The sequence below is a fragment of the Etheostoma spectabile genome, chromosome 9 (assembly GCF_008692095.1).
Source record: "Etheostoma spectabile isolate EspeVRDwgs_2016 chromosome 9, UIUC_Espe_1.0, whole genome shotgun sequence".
NCBI classification, from domain to species: Eukaryota; Metazoa; Chordata; class Actinopteri; order Perciformes; family Percidae; genus Etheostoma; species Etheostoma spectabile.
Window position 1 is genome coordinate 22901641 of NC_045741.1, and position 21223 is coordinate 22922863.

A 21223-nucleotide genomic window follows, 5' to 3' on the forward strand; every position below is an offset into this window, starting at 1 on the left:
GCCTCAAGAAAAAGTGTTGATTTTGACGGGAAGACAACACAAGGGTTAAGCTTAACACAACTGACACAACAGTCATAGAACAAACTGGAATGGCTTTAAATATTTGGGATGTTTGAGAAAACACATCACGTTAAAAGGTTGGGCTCCGGAATACTTCTCGACAATGTGTTAACTGCATCTTTAGATAATGTTTTTGTTCATGTGTTCATGATTTATAGCCATTATTTAACAGTTTGACCTAGTTATTTTTTTTTGCTTTGTCATTGTCTTTTTGTGCTTTGTTATACAAAATGTAAACGTCCCTTATAAAAAGAATGCAGAGATCCGGTAGAATTACTGCCATGAAATTATTGACTTCATATGTTCTAATGGATAATAAAAACAAAGGCCTACTGGGACACCAAGTAGGCCTGTCTGTCTGTCTGTCTGTCTGTCTGTCTGTCTGTCTGTCTGTCTGTCTGTCTGTCTGTCTGTCTGTCTGTCTGTCTGTCTGTGAACCAAAAATATTGAGATGACAAGAGCCTTAAAAGCTGCACAGCTGAGTTTCAATTCCCATTGTGTCTTTTAGCTCTACCAGACCTTTTACATTACTTTGAGTTGCTTAATTCATTATTTATATAAAAATGCTTAATGGAGTCTTAATTGGAGCATGATAAAATGAGCATTGTGCTGTTTTGTATTGCATTATTGTGGTGCATAGTCAATGATGACTCAGTAGTCATTTTAAAGGTGTTTTAGTTTGCTGCACACTAGTGCTACAGTCGTCTTTATTATTTATAATTTTTGTGGAGTGTCACAGCTTTGTTACATTGCTATTGAGTACTGGCTATGTTGATGCTTGGATGGCCTATTAATTATTGCACTCAGTCGCAGAGAACAGAACAAATTAGGGATTTCTTTAGGTAAGGAGTTTTTATGAGAGTCAGCGCAGTGTTGTTCTTCTCACTCCACAGCTAGGGATATTTGGAAAGGCTTGAGTTTGCTGCAGGTACACACTATGCAGCCAAGCAGAGCACAGCAGTCTGTCATCACCCTGTTTCACAGACCCCATCACTTTGCTCCTCCTGCTTCTTTTTATAATAGCTCAGCACAGTCAAGCAGAAGTGAAAGCAAGAGGATGGATGCTCTTATTTGTGTAAGTTAGCCAGAAAGCAAACAAGCATATGTGTTTGTGTATGAATGCTTACAAGTAACACCATTCTGGCAATGATAAGGGCTATCAGTGAATGCAGGCGGGCCAGTGTAACCAGCTCCGTGGAGTTTTCTTACTTCTTATAGTGTCTGTCAATCTTCTTCCTCCTCTCTTGGTCTCTTTCACTGGTGAGCAACACAGGCCAGCAGGGTGTGGCTTGTGTCGTCTCTGTTGTGATTGGCTGGTGGCCCAGGCTTATGTTATCTCCTGTGGAACATGTTCTACTCCACACCCCAGATAGTGCTTGGCACCTAAACATAGCCCTGCCCACTGACAATTACATCACAATCCATGAAAAGTGCCATGTCTGTTTGCTTTCTTCGTTCACTCTGAGCAGACAGGTAATGTTGCAGCGTAAGAAGGCTCACTCTTTCTGAACTTACTAGTAGAAGAGAAGCTGTTAACTGTAGCTAGCCAATGTGACAACCAACTTTAGAGAGCTTGGCAAGTAGTGTCTCTTCTGGTCTGTAACAACAGGTCTGAGGGCACACACATACTTTACAGACGTTGACTGTGAGTGAATGTGTGGCGGCTGCATGTAGGCAGCAGCATGAGACCGGGAGTGTACTGTCTCCTTGCTTGTCTGTAAATGGGGTGAATGGCATGGCGCGGCGTATCGGACTACCCACCAGAGTAAAAGACAGAAAAAATCTTGCCGGACATGGAGTTTCTGAAGAGCCTGGTTCCGTCTGTCATCTCAGGGGAGGGGCCCATTGAACATGGGGGAGTCTTGCCCAGGGAGACGGGTCCACGGCTCCTTCGTATGAAAAGACTGGGCCTGCTAGCCATGGGACAGACCATTGAGGAAGTCCCTGTAAATCCGATGATACAGGTAGTCCCTGGGATCAGCTCCTCTAAGCCTGTCAGCAGGAACCAAACCAGCCTCAAAGGTACACCTGACTCAGCTGCATATTGATGCAGCAGTTATCTGCATTGATTTTGTGTTCATCTCTGCTCATTAACTAGGCCACTTCATTCTAGCTTATTATAATTTTACAGTTTTTATTCAGTGTTTGTTAAGCTTTGTTAACATGCAACCAAAGTTTGGCTTTACTCCCATCACCTTTATGCACACATGCTAACATGCACATACAAACACCGTATGGCTACAACATACTGTATACATGCTAGGGTTGGGCAATCGCCTATATTTTTTCATTGGATGTTAGTGGGGCTAACCTGTGGTCTCAGTGCATTATCAAAGCCCTGTTAATATGTCAGATTATTAAGAGTGTTGCAATATAGCCAGTGTTATTTTGCTGGGTAGTTTTTGTACATTTACCTATACACGACCTTCACCATAGAAGTACTAGAAGTTTAATTGATGCTGTCTAAGGCCATGCTGGTGGATGTTGCTGCTGTTTAGTGATGTTATAAAACATTACGACAAACCATCAATGGAAAGCTGGGATTCCGTTTTTTTTGTTTTGATTTTTAAATGCTTAGCTATTCTGCTGGCTAAGTATGCCTTGTACCGCTGTATTAAAAAGGAAAGCATAAACAAAATATAATTTAAGATCTCAGTATCTTCAGATCATCTGAAGTATGGACATCTGCCTACTACAGTATGGAGATTGTAGCAAAGGTTCGAGAGTTAATTTTCTTGCGTATGAGTTGTGCTGACAACAGTAATCCTCTGAATTAAGTTTACTATTGTGTCTATGGATACAGTAGTTAAAGGTTTAGTAGACGTGTGTAGACATACAAATTATGTGTGCGTGCAGTTTGCCTCAGCACTGGGGTGATGAATTGTCGTCAGTTCCTCCGTAAAGCTTTTTTGCAGGGCTACCTGTCAGAGCACGCCTGTTTGCTCATGGCTAAAGCATAACTGAACTCTCCCTTCTGCTCTAATCACCTAGCCTCTAACAACAGACTAGCTAACTAACCCACAGTAACAAAGATGGCTAAGTTTTACATGGCTAAGTCCACACTTTGGTTTTGAGACTTGGTGAGCTGTGAAAATAGTTACATTAACTTGTGTAACTATTGTATATGTGTTTGTGCTTCGCTCTGGCTGCTTGTGAAATGTTGATATTCATATTAAAAGACAGTGACATTTCTGCGGAATGGATTGGGCGATATGTCTTCAAATCTTTCCTTTTTTTCCCCAACTAGGAAACATCCGTCATATTAGACAATTCTCCTTTTTTCATCATGCTCGTGGTGGCAGGGGTCACAATGGTGAGTTATGTAATAAATGAAGTGATGGGATTACTACAATAGTTGAGGTAAGGAGAGATGTAAAGAGATGGTGTTCTGGTGTGTTCATACCTCAGGATCATTTGCCCTGTGTTTAAATCTAAGGCAGGATCATTTCTAAGTCAGAGCTAAGTGCCACTCCCTTGTTGCAGAACTGGCATAGCCTGAGTTGGCTTTTAAGGTGGTGCTCTTTTCATTTTGTCATTTGTCTTTCTCTGCACACAGTGACATCACCCAGTGGCTCAACAGTATCTGAGTTTTTGAGAAAGGGTTTGATTGGGACCGTATTTAGTTAATGGGTGCAGCATGTTTCCTGATTGTTATTTTGGGAGTGTTAGGAGCATGTGACTGAATATGAGTGTGCGCTGATGGGTTGTACGTCTATCGAAGGTCTGAACAGTCCATAGGGTGTGTATTCAGATTCATAATCCAGATATTCATTGGGTTTCTTAAATAGTTATTAGCCAACTGTAGTGGAACGATCCCCATAATGGGCAGACTCGGCACTAAGTGGGAATATGGTGTCACAGCCGGGACAACAAATGTGAATCATTGTTAGTGCTCTTTCTCCAACCTGCTTCCCAATAAACGCTCTTGAACATCTTGAAGACAGCTAATTTGAATCAGTGCTATGATTAACTAGCTGGGCTCTTTGTACCTGTATTAAGATAAGTTTTAACTCATTAAAGAGCTTACATGCTTCTGACCTACGAATGAATGATTGTTTGTTGAAATAATTTGCCTCTTGATTTGCTAGGCAAATAAATAGTAAAAGAGAAGCCAAATGAGTATCTACACTCTCAGATTGAGCACAGGACAAAGGTTGTGTCATTGGGTGCTAGTGTGTACTGTATGTCTGTGCAAGGAGTTATGTATAAAAATGTTTTGGATTATTTGAATTCAGACGATAACAGGGCGTTACACTGTGGAAGTGTGTAAAAAGGTTGTGCAGTTTGTGTCTTGATAATTATTGCGAGGGTGTATGAAATAGCTGATTCTTAAGGAAGTGAGGAGCACGTTGCAGAGTTGTGCTGCATACCCAGACTGTTGCGATGGATCCTAATGGCGTGTCCTCTGCAGCCCAGGCACCACTGGGGAGGTCAGGGATTGAATTACAGCTCGTATTGATTATTGTTTCCACCGCTGCCCTTCAGAGAGGCCAGGACAGGAAATGCATCCTCCACCCTGTGGGCTCCTGGGAGGAGCAGCTCCCCTATACTGTCTGCAGTCAGGATGGCTAGCTGTCAACCACTACTCCCACTTTGTGAATGGAGCGACTATAACTTGCTTCGGTGATGCATTTGGTTAAGATTATTCAATCAGTGAGCTCTTCTTTCCAGGAAGTCGGTTATAATGTTGTTTATTTGAAGTCCTCAACTTACGTCGGCTACTGTAAGACAGTAGCTCTTAGCCGTAATGTTCCCAGACAGATGATGTTGTCAGTTATTCTTCCGCATTCCTTAAACAATAAATCTGGTTTACAGAAAACAGTGCCTGCGGAGGTCTCTGTATGTTTATATGTGAGCTGGTTTACTGATAAGGGCGACAATATGAACTCAAATTCTGTTTTTGAACACTGTGTACACATTAGACTTCTGCCAAATACTTCTGCCTTCCTCCTACTGCCCCGGAGCTTGAGTTAAAGGCATCAGTCCTCAGCCTTTAGGCTGCGCCATTTGCAGGGTACTCTGTGAGACTCAAGACCTGGAATAGGGGTTACCTTTTGTAAATTACATTGAAAATGACTAAACCTGACCCACACTTAAAGCTGTATTTAACTATTCGGCTGCCTTTTCATGAATTGCAGTACTCTTGTTGGGTAATTAACCATAAAATGAAAGTATCTGCTGAATCATGGAGGAAGAAAACCCTGTATGAGTACAGTAGGTTGATTTCAAAATACTGTTTTATAGAAAAGAAAAAAATTACAAAACGACAATGAAATAAAAATGTGCAAAAGAGTTCCTAACATTTGGTTCTGGTGTCGACCATGTGGTTTAGCAAAGGAATACTTAGACATTTTTTGTTAATACACTCACTCACCTTTGGACTGACATAAAGCTGACCTTCAAATTGAACTCATACAAAATAGGTATATTCCCCCAAATTACAAACTTGTCCTTTTGATATAAGCTAAATCTTTCAATTAAATCTGTTAAACTTAAAAAACGAGACTTTTGTTGATCACCAAGAGACTGTAACATCAAAAGATCTTTTCATGATTGACAGACTGCATGTAACAAAACTTCCAAGATGTCATCAAGTGAAATAAAGCAATATGTAATTACTTGTGCAAATGGGAGAATCTGTGCTTGTTTATTATAAGTTTTACAGTGGAAGCCTGAATTAGGATAGCATCAGCAAGGGCTTGACAAAGCATCTGCTTGTGTTATTTGTTTGCAATGAGCTGTGCCTCATTTTGCATAACTTGTGTAGTTGAGGACATGTGACAGGGAGAAACAGAGGGCGAGAGAGACATGAAGACTAACCTAAAAGGAGACAAAGAGCATTTGTCTTTTGCAGCCTTCCCAGTGCTGTTCCCCTCAGAATATTTCGTCAACAAACTTAATCCAGCGCCTGACTACAAATTACTTTTGTGTGTGTTTGTGTTCATTGCTCTGGCTTTTGGATAGAGCAATGATGTAATGCCTATGAGTCCGCTGGGTGTGAACGGCTACTGTAACAAATAGATTATCTGTGATCACTGTTATGCCATGATCTGAGATTGAAAACTGCCTCGCAGTACCAGTAACACAATGTCAGCTACCCATGTCTCCTTGTTTGGTCAAATATCTCAACATACTGTCCCTCATACAGTATTCTTTCTGAGTGCAGCTAGAGCGCAGCGTACTTTGTTTTGAAGATGTGAGTATATGCTACACAATTGAGGCACATAATATTTACATTATGTTAGGGCAGAGATCTGAATAGAAGTATGACTACTAGTTGTTGTGTATGCACCCCCCCATGTTCAATTCATCCTCCCTTTTTTTCTTTCTCCCTCCCATTCTTTCCTCTTGCTGCAGTCAGGGATGACGCATCAGTATTGCTGTGGAGCTTACAGGAAGTGTCATTTTGATAGGCCAGTGGAGAGGCAGCACAGTAGCCGCTCTGAAATGCGTATGCATTGCTGAGCCACAGCCAGGGAACACTCGCAGCATTTTGATGACATCACCCACCCCCACACTCTGCTCCCACCTCCCTCTGTTTGCTGTTGAAACAAGCTCGCTCTCACTCAGAGAGAAAAGAGCAGGCATCAGTAACAGAACAAGAGCTAGCCTGGGAAGAGGAGGGGCTGCTCATGAGCGAATGGAGAGAGAGAGAGAGAGAGAGCTTTTTGGGGGAGGTAGAGGGTGGCTGACAGTTCTAGTGCGCTAGGACTGGCACATACACAGGAACAGAAGAGAGGAAATATTGCCGTACATTGTTAAGACTTCTGTTGCGTACTGTTCTGCTGCTGTTTCTGCCTTATCTGGAGCAAAAGTTCTCACACAGTTTTGTCCTTTTGCTCTCTGGATTTTTTTGTGCTGAAATGGGGATGAGGGACTCTGTGGATTGGCAAGTGGGCAGCATGCACTGGGGTGGAATACGCTTGTAACCAGCCAGGCTATGTTTTCTCTCCTGCTATCCCAGCGCAGTTTCACTCTTCAGTGAAGTAGGTGGCAGAGGAAACAAACTGGTAGCACTTTTTCAGTCTCTTCCCTCAGCCCCTTCTTCGGGATGCTGCCTTTAACTAGCACCTGTGGAGGGTAGTATTCAGCTCCAGTCTTGGGGGAAGCATATGAGAGGTGTATATATTTGAAAAAAGTGAAATCTTTGGATTTTCTGAAATGAAAGTGACAGGAGTCGTGTAGATCTTGTGCCTTCTGGTGAAGCCTAACTTTTGAGTGCCGCCATGCTGAGCCTGCAGGATTCGGTCTTCTTTGAGATCAGCATCAAATCTCTGCTCAAGTCTTGGAGTAGCAGCTGTGAGTACCTTGCCAAGCTTACACACATGTTTACATACCACACTTGGCCACCAGACTTATCTACCACACACAGCCTGCAGACCTGTGCAGCGATGCACATGCTTGTTTGCAATCCAATCTATGCTTTGAGATTTCCTTTTAAGATTTCCTATCTCTTTCCTGTGGAAGAAATAGTTATTACTGGAGTTGTCAGGATGACTGATAGTGTTTAGCCAAGCTCATTTGATGTGTATGCAGGTGGCAGCAATTAACCTCCAACTTCAGAAGGCTACCCTCCTCCCCCTGCTCATCATTGTTCTACTGGCTCCTGGGTGTCTCATAGAAAATGTTTCTATTGATGGACATATGCTGATACAGAACATGGGTAGACTTTAAGTACTCTCTCTGTTCCACTCTTCCAAATTTCCCTTAATCTTTCCATCTTTGTTGATTTTTTTTTAACATCCAAATCTCTCTGTAGTCTCCGTTGGTAGCTCTCAACACAATCTTCATCCCTCCTTTTTGCCTCTTCCTACTTTTATAAGCCTTTCCTCCCTTCCCTCTGGGGCAGCTAATGTTTCCCTACTATTGATCCGTCTTCTGGTTCCCTCCTATTATTAACTCCCCACACAGCCCATATTATATTAGAAATCAAAAAAGCGCTGCCTCCTCATTCTCATTGAAATGTAGTGATGGACAAAGGTGGATGGCAAACAGCAGTTTGAATTGCCCAGCTGCTTCTGCTGATTCATCACTCCAGTTTTATTTGCATTATCTAAACATAGACCTAAACCTGTGTCCTGTGAGAATCAAAATTCCAAATACCCGGCATATCAACATACTAATAATAATGCGCTGCTGGTCCTGCTAAAATTTACTTTCAACGTTACTGATATTATTGAATATCCAGCAATATTAAAGTATCTTTATCAACTCTAAGGCCAAGCTAGGGAAAGGCTGTCAGAGTACGAGTCAGACTGATCACAGGTTTAAGTTTTGTTTTCTATTATAGATTTTGATTAGAGCTTCTCATCAACTTTCTCACACACACACACACACACACACACACACACACACACACACACACACACACACACACACACACACACACACACACACACACACACACACACACACACACACACACACACACATACAGATAGCGGTTGGAAACGTGCCATACAAGTTTGTTCTAGATATGGATGTTTTAACGTTTGCTTTGAATATGAGCAGCATGATTACAGATTACCATATAGAATGATAAATGGATTTTAATCTGGGAGCAATCATCGGAGATTTAGTTTGTTTCTATGACATGTATTCTTTTAATATACGGTAATCAGTTCTTAGAGAACAGGTGCAATGTGTTTAGCTTCAACGTTTTTCATATGCAACAAAATCTGTCATTTTTATTATTAATAAAGCCAAATGAATAAGTCACTGCTCCATTGTCTTGAGGGATGGTTGGGCTATACAATGGATACTATGAAATTTACAAATTTGTAATGGCATTCAGATTTTAATCCAACCAGTTATAGAGGTATGCTGTTATTTTAGCATGGTTTCGCACAACGTTTTATAGCTGTTAAGCAGGCTGCTGGAAATAAAAGAACGCCAAAAAATGGGAGGAGAGAGAGGGGGTATGACATGCAACAAAGGTCCCTGGCTAGAATTAAACCTGTGATGTGGGTATTAGGGCTGCACAATATTTGGTTTTGTCTACATCGTGATGTGCATGTGTGATAGTCAGGACGTTGCAACGTTGACGCTAAAACCTTTTGGCTGCTTGAAAGAAAAGTAAACTATCACCATTCTAAATTCCTTGCAATTGTACATTGTGAAACGTTATTCTTAAACTGTTGGCCTATTTGCTTACGCAGTAGTTCACAAAGTGGTGAACCTCGCCCCATTCTTGCTTGAGAACCACTGAGCCTTTTGGGGATGCTGCTTGTTATACCCAGGCCTGACTAATTAACCTGTTCACCTGTGGAATGTTCCAAACAGTTGTTTTTGAGCATTCCTCAACTTTCCCACTCGTTTGTTGCCCCTGTCCCAGCTTTTTTGGAACGTTTTGCAGGCATCAAATTCAAAATGAGTCAATATTTGCAATAAAAAAACAAAGGGTATTAGTTTGAACATTAAATATCCAGTATCTGTAGTGTATTCAATTGAATGGAGGTTGGAAAGCATTTGCAAATCATTTTATTCTGTTTTAATTTATGTTTTACACAACGTCTAACTTCATTGTAATTGGGCTTTGTAGCATGTGCTGTAACCACTCTGCTACCAATGTCTTTCATAGGCCATATACGGATTGAATGAGCTGGCTATTTTGGACCATCATGTTGTTGGTAAAACTTGAACCCAGAGAACAAACCCAGTTGTTTAATGTTAACAGCGAGTTGGTCAACAGTGCACAATGCGGCACTCAAGTCTAGTAGCTGAAATTATCCCAATGTACATATTTAAAAGTATAGAATAACAACTAAGCTAAGAGCAGCTTCAGGAATGTAGTGGGACTAAAATTATCTAAAAAGTGGAGCTGAAGTAGTGTACAATACTTACTTACTGTACACTGTAAAGCAGAAAAGTAGCTCAGTGGCATGGACTGAATCAAAAAGGTCTCTGGTCTGGAGCTTTTCTGTTAAGAATTTGCATGTTCTTGGCAACATTGTCTCTGCGTCAGATTGCTCCAGGCGCTCTGGTTTCCCCCCCCCACAGTCCAAATGTATGCAGGTCATGCAAATAAGAGCCTCCTTATTTGCACCTAGGTGGGAATGTAAGTTTGAACATATTTGCCTATAGTTTGCCTTGTGATTTACCCTGATCCTTGCTCAGTTTATTACCAGATACTGTTAAGTTACAGGGATTTATTTTATTTTGAAATAAGAACCATTTCTCACAAACGCATAGAGACCTCTGTTTTGAACTTGGCGACCATTACCCCCCCCAAAAAACATGGAGGGAGAGTGGTTGTTCCAGCACACGTCTGTCCCTCAAGATTAAACATAATTGGGAAATGAAAGTAATGTGTGAAAGTGTTTGCACTGTAAAACATCTGATCCCTGCCATTGGAAAAGGGTCTGCACATGACATTACACAATTTGCTGTTAGCTGAGCATTACAACATCCACCTGTTGAGTAAACGCTTTCTTCCATTTCTCCCTCTTTCTGATTACTGGCCCCCCCCCCTCACCCATCTCTCCCCTATCCTGTGCTGGTTGCCATTTTTTTTTATTGGGCCTCAAACAAAGAGGGCCTAATTTCAGGAAACCCTCTCTAAGCTGTCCTGCTTTAACTTACATCCGTATTGTATTTGAGATGCTTGCACCCTTATGTGATGAATACAAAAAATGTTGAATGTTTTACGTTGTTGTTGTTGTTAAACTTGTCCTAAGTTATTTTCAGCAACAATACATGTGGTGAGGTCATAGTTTGTTAAATATTTTTTGATTCACTATGGAGCATGCATGTTTGTTACTTCATCTATCCTCTGTGTATCCCTGTTACACTGTACAGTTTTGATCTGTAGTTTTTGGATTCTGTCATATTTGGAGAAGAGTAAAGTAGAGACTGAGCAAGTTGAGACACATTAGCAAAATTGGCACTGCCACACCATGTAAACATTGGTACTCCTTTGTCTTTCTCTTTAAAAAAAAAAAAATAGGCACACACTTCCAGCATTCCAACAATATGTGTGTGTGTAGTGCTGTTGTTTCTGGTTGTCCTGACAAGGGAAGTGAGCAGGCATTTGGGAGGGTTTTATTTTAACTGACAAGGTGGAGTCACTGTTCTAATAGTTGTGTAATCCTGCGGGGTGCTCCATTTCTTAGGCACAGCCATGAAACTCTGGCAGAGTGGGGGTTATATGCCTCTCTTAACAAAACATAAGGCATTTTCTTATACTGCAGTAGCAGCTTGTCAGTTCTTTCTATAAGAACTGTTTTTCCACTACTGGCCATCTTTTAGGTTGTTCTGAATCGCTAAGGTATCCTTGTTCTTTAGGGCAGCAAATCTCAAGTTTTTCAGGCTAAGAACACAGATCAACTGTATTTTGGCAGAGGACTTGATGAAGATATACAATGAGGAAGAACAACTCTGAACAATTGCTTAATCAAAACCAGTGAAAGGTCATTTGTTTCTCAGTTTAGGGCACAGCCTTGAGAACCTCTAGAACAAAGGCATGTTTCAGTTCTTTAAACCCATCTAATTTTAAATATTGTGAATACAGCACTAATGACGTCTAACAGTAGGCTATATTCAGCCCGAAAAATCCATTGTAATCAAAATACAAGCTTTCTTTTTTTTTTTTACATATTAGCAAAGCACATTTGAACTTTTTGCATTAAGATTTGAATAGGAAAAGGAAAAAGTCCATAGGTTTATAAGGGAGTCACTAGAGTATCAGCCAGTACATTTCCTGGCTTAAAACAGTGAGAAGTTAACTTGCAAAGATTTGTGCAGTGGGGTCAGCTTTGAAAGAGATTCATAGTTTGGCATGCCACAAATGACTGGCATGTCTTTGAGAGAAAGAGAGAACGAGGGAGGGCTAATGCAGAGACTTGGGCCAGAAAAGGATGCCTTGTTTTTTTCTTGTTTTGTTAACTGGAAGTACAGTGTTGGGGTATTCATTTGTGTAAACCAGTCAACAACCTAGCTGGCCCGGGGTTGGGGAGAAAAGCAGGATGGAGGGGGTAGAGAACCCTTCACTGATTGGATATTAGGAGCTGGCTATGTGACATCATTGGGGGTGTTGGTGCAGCACAGTAAACAAAGAGGGAAATGCTTGAAAGGCTCTCTGTGCTGCTGGACAACACAACCACAACACAGCTTGCTACCACACTGGACACCCCCTACACACACACACACACACACACACACACACACACACACACACACACACACACACACACACACACACACACACACACACACACACACACTTTAATTTACTCTATACAAAACAGTATGACTATTCATTTCTGATTGTTTTAATCATAACAGTTAAATTACAGTATGGTTTAAAAGATTTCCATGTTATAATTATTTGTATTTAGGGAGGTAGAGGGGTGGGGGAGGAAGGGTCGTTTTTGTTTAAATGTTGGAACAAATGGTCTACTCTAAGGCATACTTTGGTCATGATCGTAGGTTTTTGATGGGGAATATTGAAGTATTAAGTTAAGTTATTTAAATAACTAATTCTACCTATTGACTAAAAGTAGTGGTAAGTTTGTTTTTCCCTTTTTGCATTAGCAAGTTAACTGAGGCAATAATTGATTATGAATTAGAAGAATTGCTTGTTGCAGCCCAGGTAGATTTGTGTAAATAGCAATTTATAATACCAAAAACATTTTTGAATGACCCTTTTATTTATTCAATTCTAATATAATATTGACACCTATACATGAATATCTATACATATCTCTGACAGTTTGTTAACCAGAGTATGTAGAATCAGAGTAGTCTGAAACTAAGACAGTATCTTTTCTAGTGAGTGAGCCTTTAGGGGCTTAGCTTTTTGATCAGTGTACATACTATACATGCATACTAGTATGTGACATGTTCAGCATAATTTGCATAATTTAGTCATACAGAATAGCTTCCTTAGCGGATGAACATATTCATTTTCCTGCACTTTTGCTCCTCAATGGCTTTCAGACTACTAAGAATGCATCATGAGGGTTTCTGTGAAAAGCAGGAAGAAACGGAACAAGGCTTTTCCTGGGAGGGAATGAGGTAAAGGGTCAGTTTACTATTGGCTGTCAACTTGGCTGGACTGGAACCATTGTGGACTGGAAGTTGTGTCCCAGCTGTATTATAAATCTCAAAAGAACTTTTGAAAGTTATGAAGCCTTGTTCATTTGAAGAGAGAACCACTTGGCTGTCTAAGCAAGTACTTAGACAAACATTTCATGGTGATAATGCAATTTTCATGCATTTCATTTTATTGGTAAATAGCAACTCATACGGAGCTGGTACTATAGTGCCTTTTAAAGTAATTTATTGTTTGTGCACCTACCTTATTGTTTGTGCACTTTTTTTTTATTCATTAAAACCCCCAGATTTAACAGTTGTAAGTGAATTAAGTGTAATAAACTTCATTGCATTTAAAGTTATTATGTCTGTCTGTATGATGTTGTACATAATGACTGGATTTAGTATTTACCCTACTTGGCCAAACGTATACTGTATGTAGATACCTGAACATTACATCCATACGTAACTGTGGACTCTACTTCTCTGCCATCCCCCTAAACTCCAACATCCTTCAGATTTGCTTATACTATTTGAATATAATGACGAAATGATCTGTGCCACATGCAAATATCCAGAGCTCTGGGTTCTCTTTGTGACCCTAGATGCATGTTTTTCAGGAAGCTAGTCAAAATACTGCTGAAGGAGCTTTGTGGACATTCACTTTTCCAGTTAATTTTTTTTCTAACCTCACCACTAAACAATAAGCCTTTTTTCTTACTTAACTGTGTAATTAATCAATTTTTTTAATGTAACGTTTTAATGGTGCTGTAAAAATGTTTATCAACCATTGGTGTACTTTTTCACCTCTACTACAGCAGTACAGGATGTGACCCAGTTGGCTCTAGATTATGGTAGTGTGATAAATCTCAGAAATGCCTGTTACTACTGTGCTGTAGTAATAACGCAATTTGTTACAACACTGGCCACAGTTGACATTTTACCTAGGATTCATGTAATCCTCTCTAACCACACTTCAACGTTTACCACCATAGTTCCCACCAGGCTTGTCCCAAAGCTCAAGGACCTGGGATTGAACACCTCACTGTGCATGTGAATCCTTGACTTCCTAATAATCAGACCCCGGGTGGTGAGGGTGGGCAGACACAGCTCTTCCACCCTCACCCTTAACAGTAGAGCACCCCAGTGTGGAGTTTTGTGGCGAGGGTGGACAGCTTCCTGACTCAGTGGTGAGAAAGGCGAGGCAGAATACTGAGGAATTTCTACTCTTGCATAATTAAGAACATCCTGACGGGGAACATCACTGTCCGGTACGGACAACGGCACCGAAGAGCACCGCTAGACCCTGCAAAGAGTGATTCGTTCAGCTCAAAAATAGAATAGCCAGTGCCTTACGCTGCCTTAAACACCAGGGGCCCTATCCTAACGGTCTAAGCGCACGGCTTGAAGCGCATGGCACATGTACGTTTTAGGATGTGCCCAAATCGACTTTTGCTAGTTTGACGGCAAAAATGGGTCCGTGCGCTAGGCGCATGGTTCAAGAGGGTTGTACTAAGTGTATTCATTAATTCATAGTTGTGTTTTAGATTAGATTAGATTATACTTTATTTATCCCACGACGGGGAAATTCTGTAGTGTACAAGTAGCAGCATAGCAGCAACAGCAAAAAAACAAAACAATAACACACAAACAAGTAAGCACGAAAGAAATACAAGGCGAGAAATACAGGCAAGAAATACAGGCAAGAAATAGCACATGAAATATGGTAGACTGAGTAAGTAAATGCCGTCAAACAAAAGGTATTTAAAGTGCGGTTGCCATGATAAGGAAACAATATTGCGGTGTAAGTGACGTTAAAATTAATTGAATGTGTAATTAGAGCAAAGAAGCAAGAGTCGGTAGCATATTAAATTATATTAACCTAAAAGACCATTATGAAAAGTTAAGTACTTGTAATAAAATAATATAAATACCAATATAAAGATAAACAGAAAGTGTGTGTGTAGATGGAGAAAAACGGAAGAGAAACTACAACACTATCAGGTAGTGCAGGTGTTGTAGAGTCTGACAGCGGCCGGATGAAGGACCTGCGGTACCTCTCCTTCCTACACCGTGGGTGTATCAGTCTGCTGCTGAAGGAGCTGCTCAGGGACCCACAGTGTCATGTAGGGGGTTGAGAGGTGTTGTCCATGATGGATGTCAGCTTGACACATCCATCCTCTCCCCTACTTTCTCTATGGGGTCCAGAGGACAGTCCAGGACAGAGCTCGCTCTCCTGACAGTCTATTGAGTCTGCTCCTGTCCCGGTCCGAGCGCTGCCCCCCCTCCACAGACCACAGCGTAGATGGCAAGGCCAGAGCAGACCCACAGAGTCATAGAAGGTCCTGAGGAGAGTCCTACACACTCCAAAGGACCTGAGTCTCCTCAGCAGATGGAGGCGACTCTGGCCCTCTTGTAGAGTGTGGGTGTTATCAGTCCAGTTCAGTTTATTGTTTAGGTGAACCACCCAGGAATTTGTAGCTCTCCACTACATCAATGTCCAATCCCTGGATGCTCACCGGTGAGAAAGGGGGATGTTTCCTCCTGAGTCGACTATCATCTCCTTTGTCTTGCTGGTGTTAAGCTGAAGCTGTTGAGCTCACACCAGCTGACAAAGTCCTTGATAACCGACCTGTATTCCAGATCGTTCCCCTCAGAGACACAACCAACAACGGCTGTGTCATCAGAGAACTTCTGGATGTGGCAGTGGTGGTGTGGTGTGAAGTCCGAGGTGTAGGGGGTGAAAAGGGGGGAGAGCACCGTACCCTGAGGGGCACCTGTGCTGCAGTGCACCACGTCAGACACACAGTGATGGACCTCACATACTGTGGTCTGTTGGTGGGTAGTCCGTAGTCCATGCAGCCAGATGTTGTCCACTCCGGCACTCTCACTTCACTCTGAGGAGCGAAGGCTGGATGGTGTTAAAGCCTGGAGAAGTCGAAGAACATGACTCTCCCAGTCTACATGCGTACATGCAATCACCCATCAGTTTCATCTCCCATTCCCTTTAAAAGCCAGGCGTGTTGGTACCTTTGTATGTATTTGTATGTATGAAGGTAGTGTATGAGTGTGTGTGTGAATGGTTCATGTTCTATGGAAAAATGCTTTGAGTAGGTGTTAAGACTAGAAAAGCGTCCATTTACATTTACATGTGACTAATTTCCATTTGCATCAAACGTTTTCTGTGCTAAAATGAACAAAAATGTTAAAAAACCCTGACTAGGTTGGCCGTGTAAACATTTGTTGACCTTTTGTGGGCAAGACTGACCGAAGTACATTATTTTAAGATTGCAGGCACCCAAACCCACTGATCTGATAATGTTCTGCTAGTACTTAAGTGTGGGTTGTGTGGGTGTTGTGTGTGGTGTGTGTGTGTGTGTGTGTGTGTGTGTGTGGTGTGTGTGTTGGTGGTGTTGTGTGTGGTGTGTGTGTGTGTGGGTGTGGTTGTGTGTTGTGTGTGTGTTGTGTGTTGTGTGTGTGTGTGTGTGTGTGTGTGTGTGTGTGTGTGTGTGTGTGTGTGGTGTGGTGTGTGTTGTGGTGTGTGATCCAAAATGCAGTAGGAATATCACAATCAGTACCATCCATTTAGCATAGGGTATGATTTGTTACTTTGTGGGTTACTCACAGCTCAATGTATGACAATTTGATACAGTACTTTTAGGCTTTTTGAAATTTTCTGACTTATAAAAAAGAAAAGGATAAACAAACAAACAAAGCATTTATTCGTATTTATTCGCATAATTTCTTTAATACGAGATGAAATAAATGAAATTTAAGGAACAATTAGAAGATGCGCCGAAAAAACACTGCACATCCATGACAACAGTCAATGCAGAAGTAGTGCAAAAAGACAAAGTCACAACACCCTGTCCATTGAGTCCGTTTCTACATTCTCAGTAACGGCAGCTGGCTTCATCAGAAGTTTAAGGACTGAAGCTGAAAGTTGCTAGTATTGCTATCTTCAAACCAGAAAGGCCTTTCAGGATATTCTTTTTTACGCTAAACTGGCCATCGTCAGCACCATCATGCACATTATGATATTTGTTTTTATTGAAGTATCTGTTTGCTAAGCAGGAATGAGAAACAGCCTCTTATTAGCCTTTAGTCATTCATTAAATGGAAAGCTTGCTGTTTCCAGTCTTTGTGCTAACCTTAGCTTAGCTTAGGTTGCTAGCTACATACTGTTTTTAACATACAGACATGAGAATGGTATCAATCTTATAATCTAACTCTTGGCAATAAATTGAATTAAGGTAATTCTCAAAATGTCAAACTTCTCCTTTTCCACGAAAGGCCGTACAGTTCTTTCAGATGAACATTGCTGAAGGAGCTGGCTATAATGCTCACTTACTCTAGATCTAGACAAAAACACAGAAATTAAGGTTTCTATAATTGATTTTGATAAGTAATGACATAGCTCTAATAGGAGTTACGATTATCATTATGTTAGTTTTTAAGGTTATTTAAGCCTACTGGTTATATTTAGAAAAGTTTATAATTGGAGGCTTGGAATGAAATGGAAGTTGTATGTTTACTCTAGTCAGCACTAGAATATTGCTCTCGCTCTCTCTTTCACTCATATCAATTCAGTTAATTTGCTTCTTTAGGAAGTGTCTGTGCTCCTGTTTGGATCAGAACTAGCACATGACATTGCATACTTTACAAGAGTGTTGTTCTTTGACCTTGCTGCCTCGACTCCCACGGTTGATTTCCTAACCTTTAGCCTCCGCCCTCTCTGCAGCTTCTGCACCAGTCAGCAGCAGCGTGAGTAGACGCCGTGCCCCCTCCTCGGTGACTCCCCTCTTGTGGGAGAAACACAACGTTGCCGTCATGTCGAGCATCACCATTGACCCCGAGCTCAAGCCCGGGGAGTTTGTCATCAAGAGTCTATTTGCTGAGTTTGCTGTGCTGGCTGAGAAGAAGATCGAGATGGTGATGGCTGAGCCACTGGTGAGTCCACCGCAGGGGAAACAGTTACAAGCGGCACAGGGAATGAAATTCAATACATGATGTGACACTGCTGAGGTGTCCTCCTTTCTTTTGCAACTAACTGCCATAGACTGAAAGATGTGTGAGGAACTAGCAGAAGAAGCACATACTCTTTATGATCTACATTAATGATGAAATTGTTTGTGATGAACAGACTGGATTAACTGGCCTGTTTCTCCATTCATTCCTATGATTCAGCGCAGTTCTTTTCTGCTGATAGTTTTCCCTCACTCAATTCACAGTAAAACTTCAGTGTTCTCTTTCACTTGCTCACTCATCACCAGACCTGCTGCTTGATTGACAGCAACCTGTATCAATTCTGCTGGGTTAGTAACACACTTACTTTTAATCTCTTTCTCTCACCCCTCTAACAGGAGAAACCTCTGTCCCGATCCCTCCAGAGAGGGGAAGATGCACAATTTGACCAGGTCAGTACAGCCATAGTAATGACCTGAGGGTAAAAAAACATGTGGGTGTGTGAATGTGACATTCTAATTCCCCAGGGCCAACAACAGACCTCTCCTACCTTCTGTATATGTGTGCAATATTTAAATCCCCAGCTCCACCCACTCAGTGGCTCGCCAGTCCCTCATCTGTAGCTGGTGCAGAACTCTAAACAATAGGCCTGCCTGCTACGGAATGCTTTGTTCAGCACAACACAAAGCCAACAAGGATATGGTTCTATACATCCAGCTGTCCCTATTGTGAGTGAGTGAGAGGAAATAGGTATAGAGAGTGTAAAAGTGAGAGTGTAGAATCGCTGTGTCATCCTCGGCAGTAAATCAGCACTGGGTGCCGTAGTGTATCTGCCCAGCGCCATAAGGGCAGAGGGAGCCGTTGCATAACTCTCCTGCCTAGCATCCATCATCCTCTTCCCTCATCATGCAGCACTGGCCCTTATGTACACACATACATACAGTAAAGTAGTTTATGCAAACTGACCACCCTTTCTCATGTTTTATTTATTGTCTGAACTATTCACTGGAATCTGAATTTTGAAATTGAGTGTCTAAAGAGCTGCGTTTGTGTTTTCTGTATTTACTCGTTAGTAATAGGATTTATTGCTTTCTCACAAGAATACAGCTGTTACTATACAGCAACAAACCGATCATTATAGATAATCTGTAACATTAGATTTGTCAAGCCTGTAAATGCAGTGCTAGGTTTAAAAGGCACATTCTTACATCGTCCTTGATGAAATGTGTTGTGGAGCTGCTCATAAGCAGAACTTTGATGTGTTCAACATGTCATCCCAACAGTTGAGTCTGTGTTAACTCACGCTTGCTTTATGTTGCACTCTATGCTGCAAAAACAATTGCCCTTCAGGGCCAAATAAAGTTGAACTATAAACAGTTGGAATCAATAGCTACATACTGCATGTCACCCACTGTTGAGAGAGCTTCTGATCTATACTAGCCCTACTCGGTTATTGAATATCCACTTTTAGCCATTGAAACAATTCTGTATGTGATTTCATCTTTTATTCGCATAATTCACAGCTATAAGTATTTAATTTGTGAATAAAAATGCCCATAATGTGGTGGAAATCAGGTTTATTAGTAATATTGAGTCAATCTAACATTTGTATGTTATTGTTTTCCAGTTAATAAGTCTATGAGCTCAATAGCAGAACACTGTTTACCCTCCCTACTGCGCACACTGTTTGACTGGTACCGGCGGCAGAGTGGCACTGACGAAGCGAGTCTGAGTACAGACCTCGCTCTAGTACTAAGTCCAAAGGGTGAGCTGCTCATCTTCATTCCCTGCGACGACATCTTCCCTTTTATAAGTGATTGTATTTTGTATGTCAGTACTTTTTGTGTCAGTTTTAAGATTTGCTCAAAATCTCCTTGTGTTCTGCTTTTTAGAGATGAACAGCACCGGGATAAAGATTACCTTCTGGAACGGAGGGACTTAGCCATAGATTTCATTTTTTGTTTAGTTTCAGTGGAAGTTCTAAAACAGGTGAGCTACCTGACACTCTGCTTTTGTTTACTGATTTAAACTGCCTACAAAAAGTTATTGCCAGTTGGGTTGACAGTTGACTCTATACACAAGCTCAAATGCATTGCACTGTTTGACTTAATATTGACATTATCTAATCAATAAAGTCATAATGAGTAGGCTATTCAGTCAAACCGCATTGGTACAGTTTACCTTCCTAGTTGCAAAACAGGTGCATGGTTTTGCACTACATTTGATTTCTGATTTAATTTCAAATAGAATAGTTTATACATTTGTTGAGGTTTTTTTTCACCTTTTTATCGCTACCAATCATTGAAATATTTAGCTATCCTTAACTGCCAGTGCAGCATTCACCACTGGTGAGGGTTTTAATTGTCTTTCTTGCAAACTGCTGACTAATAAAAGTGTTGTTTATCATGTGAAGCACTTTGTGACTTTGTCTTTAAAAAGTGCTATATCAAATAAAGTCATTATACAGTATTTTACAGGATTGTACTTTATTTACTTATTTTCTGTGGTACACAAATTAACTGCAGTGTTAGTGAGGCCTTTCCAGCAGGGGAACACAGTAAATAAACACATGGCAACAGACCAACTCCCAGCTATGTTTCTAAAGTGGACTATCCAAGTCTATGCAACATTCTGAACTGAAAGCCAATCCCTGGAGACCAGAGCTAAGTTGTCCTTGGCTTGGCTCCTGTAGGGAGGGTAATGAATGGTAGCAAAGAGAAAGAATGAACACTATCAATGCTTCTAATAAGACCAATGATTCAATGTTTACGTCACAGATTCCTCTTCATCCAGTGCCAGATGTTCTAGTACACGAAGTTCTAAACCTGGCATTCAAGCACTTTAAACACAAAGAGGGGTAAGTAAGCAGAAGCACACAGATAAACCAGTGTTACGATATACACTCTACTGTGGCGCTCTCACTTGTGGGTTTGGCTTTGCAGTCATTTATATCTTTGTCTCTTTAAGTAGTCTGGCTCTATGGTCATTGTGTCAACATAAACTATCGTTAATGACACTTAAGTAAAAACACATGTTCAGTTTTGTGCATTGTTGTTTTGTTGTGTGTTATGTGTCATAGAAAACAATGTCTTCCGCATAAAAAAAGATATGTATTTGTTTAAGACTTGATGAAATATACTTCAATTGACAGGTACTGTGGCCCCAA

General features: G+C 41.1%; 1 protein-coding gene across 1 annotated transcript in view; it reads left to right on the forward strand.

Moving 5' to 3' along the window:
• Positions 1–1505: 1505 nt before the first annotated feature.
• fryl (furry homolog, like) overlaps positions 1506–21223 on the forward strand; it is a 74805-nt gene continuing 55087 nt past the window's right edge. The window contains 9 exon segments of the mRNA XM_032526454.1: positions 1506–2082; positions 3308–3373; positions 17834–18042; positions 18456–18513; positions 19685–19783; positions 19786–19822; positions 19950–20046; positions 20835–20914; positions 21209–21223. The exon segment at positions 21209–21223 is cut by the window's right edge and continues 13 nt beyond it. Of these exon segments, the coding sequence (XP_032382345.1) occupies positions 1854–2082; positions 3308–3373; positions 17834–18042; positions 18456–18513; positions 19685–19783; positions 19786–19822; positions 19950–20046; positions 20835–20914; positions 21209–21223 (890 nt within the window). The 5' untranslated portion in view covers positions 1506–1853.